The 1,450-nt window shown below is 48.6% G+C and overlaps 1 protein-coding gene across 1 annotated transcript; it reads left to right on the forward strand.

Moving 5' to 3' along the window:
• On the forward strand, window positions 1-345 carry DQ04_20321000 (hypothetical protein; the record flags this gene model as incomplete). The annotated part of the gene is made up of 1 exon (XM_009317918.1): window positions 1-345. A coding segment is annotated over one exon (345 nt), but the record flags the coding sequence as incomplete, so codon positions are not given.
• Between the last annotated feature and the right edge of the window lie 1,105 nt (window positions 346-1,450).

A 1,450-nucleotide genomic window follows, 5' to 3' on the forward strand; every position in this document is an offset into this window, starting at 1 on the left:
AGTCTCGTCTTCCTTTTGCCTCGACGCAGGATTGAAACAGGTTCAGAGAGGCCCATATCGCTGAGACTGCAACTGCCAATACTCTTTGGTAACTTGCAACAGCGTAGATTTGTCAACTGCGATTTGCCTGCCATGTGCCTCATGTTCATCGATTGCATTAATAGCTCTACTAGGAGCTGCTTGTCTTGGTTCAGAAAAAAAAAAAATCAAAACCCAGCGAATAGAACGCAGAGCACAGACAATCAGCAACAGAAGAACTTGTACAGTAGAGACTTCCCCATGCTTCTCCAATTGGTGTTTTCCACTCACATCCCAGCGAAGAGCAATCACTTGTGCTTCTCCTGATGAGATCACCGTGTTTTATCCGTACTTTTTCTGTACACACTTCTTTGGGGTTTCTCTCTCCCCTGCACCTCAGCACAACCGCTACACAGCTGCCTCCATACACTTCACACCAACAATCCCCTCAATGTCTGTTGCACCACTCCAAGAGGCACATCAGGTGGCCAGCATGCCCTGAACCCGTGTCAGCGTCGTTTCACTCACTCGTCAGCAGCACATGCTGAGGCAATGACTGCGGGGACCACGCCACCACACTGTCGCCTGGATGGTGATTCGTACTGTTTTACTTGAGAAGAGGCCAAGCCCTCAACAAGGCATGCACACACCTCCTTCCTCACTCCCCCTGAAACCCAGACTCAAGTATTGTTACCGCCAGTCTCCATAAATGACACACAAACACGAGAGGAAATCCCACCTTCACTTTGCTCCTCAAACACATTGTGAGCACCACAAGTGTATACAGGAAGAAACCAAAAAGAACACCCGTCAACAACTCGATTTAGTGTCGACTTATGCAAGATGGGCTCTTTGATCGTTTCCTTCACAGAGGCCATGTGCAGGTAAAGGACATGTCGAAGCAGCGATAATTCAACACACTTTCCCACTCAACTAGACTTGTTTCCCTCCGGACGAATTCAAAAGACAACAGCACACACAGACTCACATATCTTAATGACCATGCAAAGGCATCACACCTCACACAGCGTCATGTGTTTCCACCAACATCAAGATGATTCTGAAAGTTATGTCCTTCCGTTTGCATAAAGCAGAACCCCCCCCCAAGCAACCATAAATTGAGCATTGGATCCCTGCGACTCCGCACATTAGGAAACACCGAGGGCAACTCACAACACAGCATTTCCCCCGCCAAACAAATGCCTCACGCACCTGCTCACAATCCCTTTTTTACTGCGTCATTTCTCACAATCTCAAAGAGCATCGACACAACAAAGAGTCACCCAGCAACCCCAACAACCCTTTCACCCTCTCGTCGGTGCTGTTCGCATCACGTCAGTGGTGCACCATCAGCCAATGATGCCCAACAGTCGTCATGTCGGACACGCAGACAGCAATAGCCATCCAGTGTTGTTTTGGGGGGTTGATATAC

Source organism: Trypanosoma grayi (assembly GCF_000691245.1).
Source record: "Trypanosoma grayi strain ANR4 Tgr_2032_V1, whole genome shotgun sequence".
Lineage (NCBI taxonomy): Eukaryota > Euglenozoa > Kinetoplastea > Trypanosomatida > Trypanosomatidae > Trypanosoma > Trypanosoma grayi.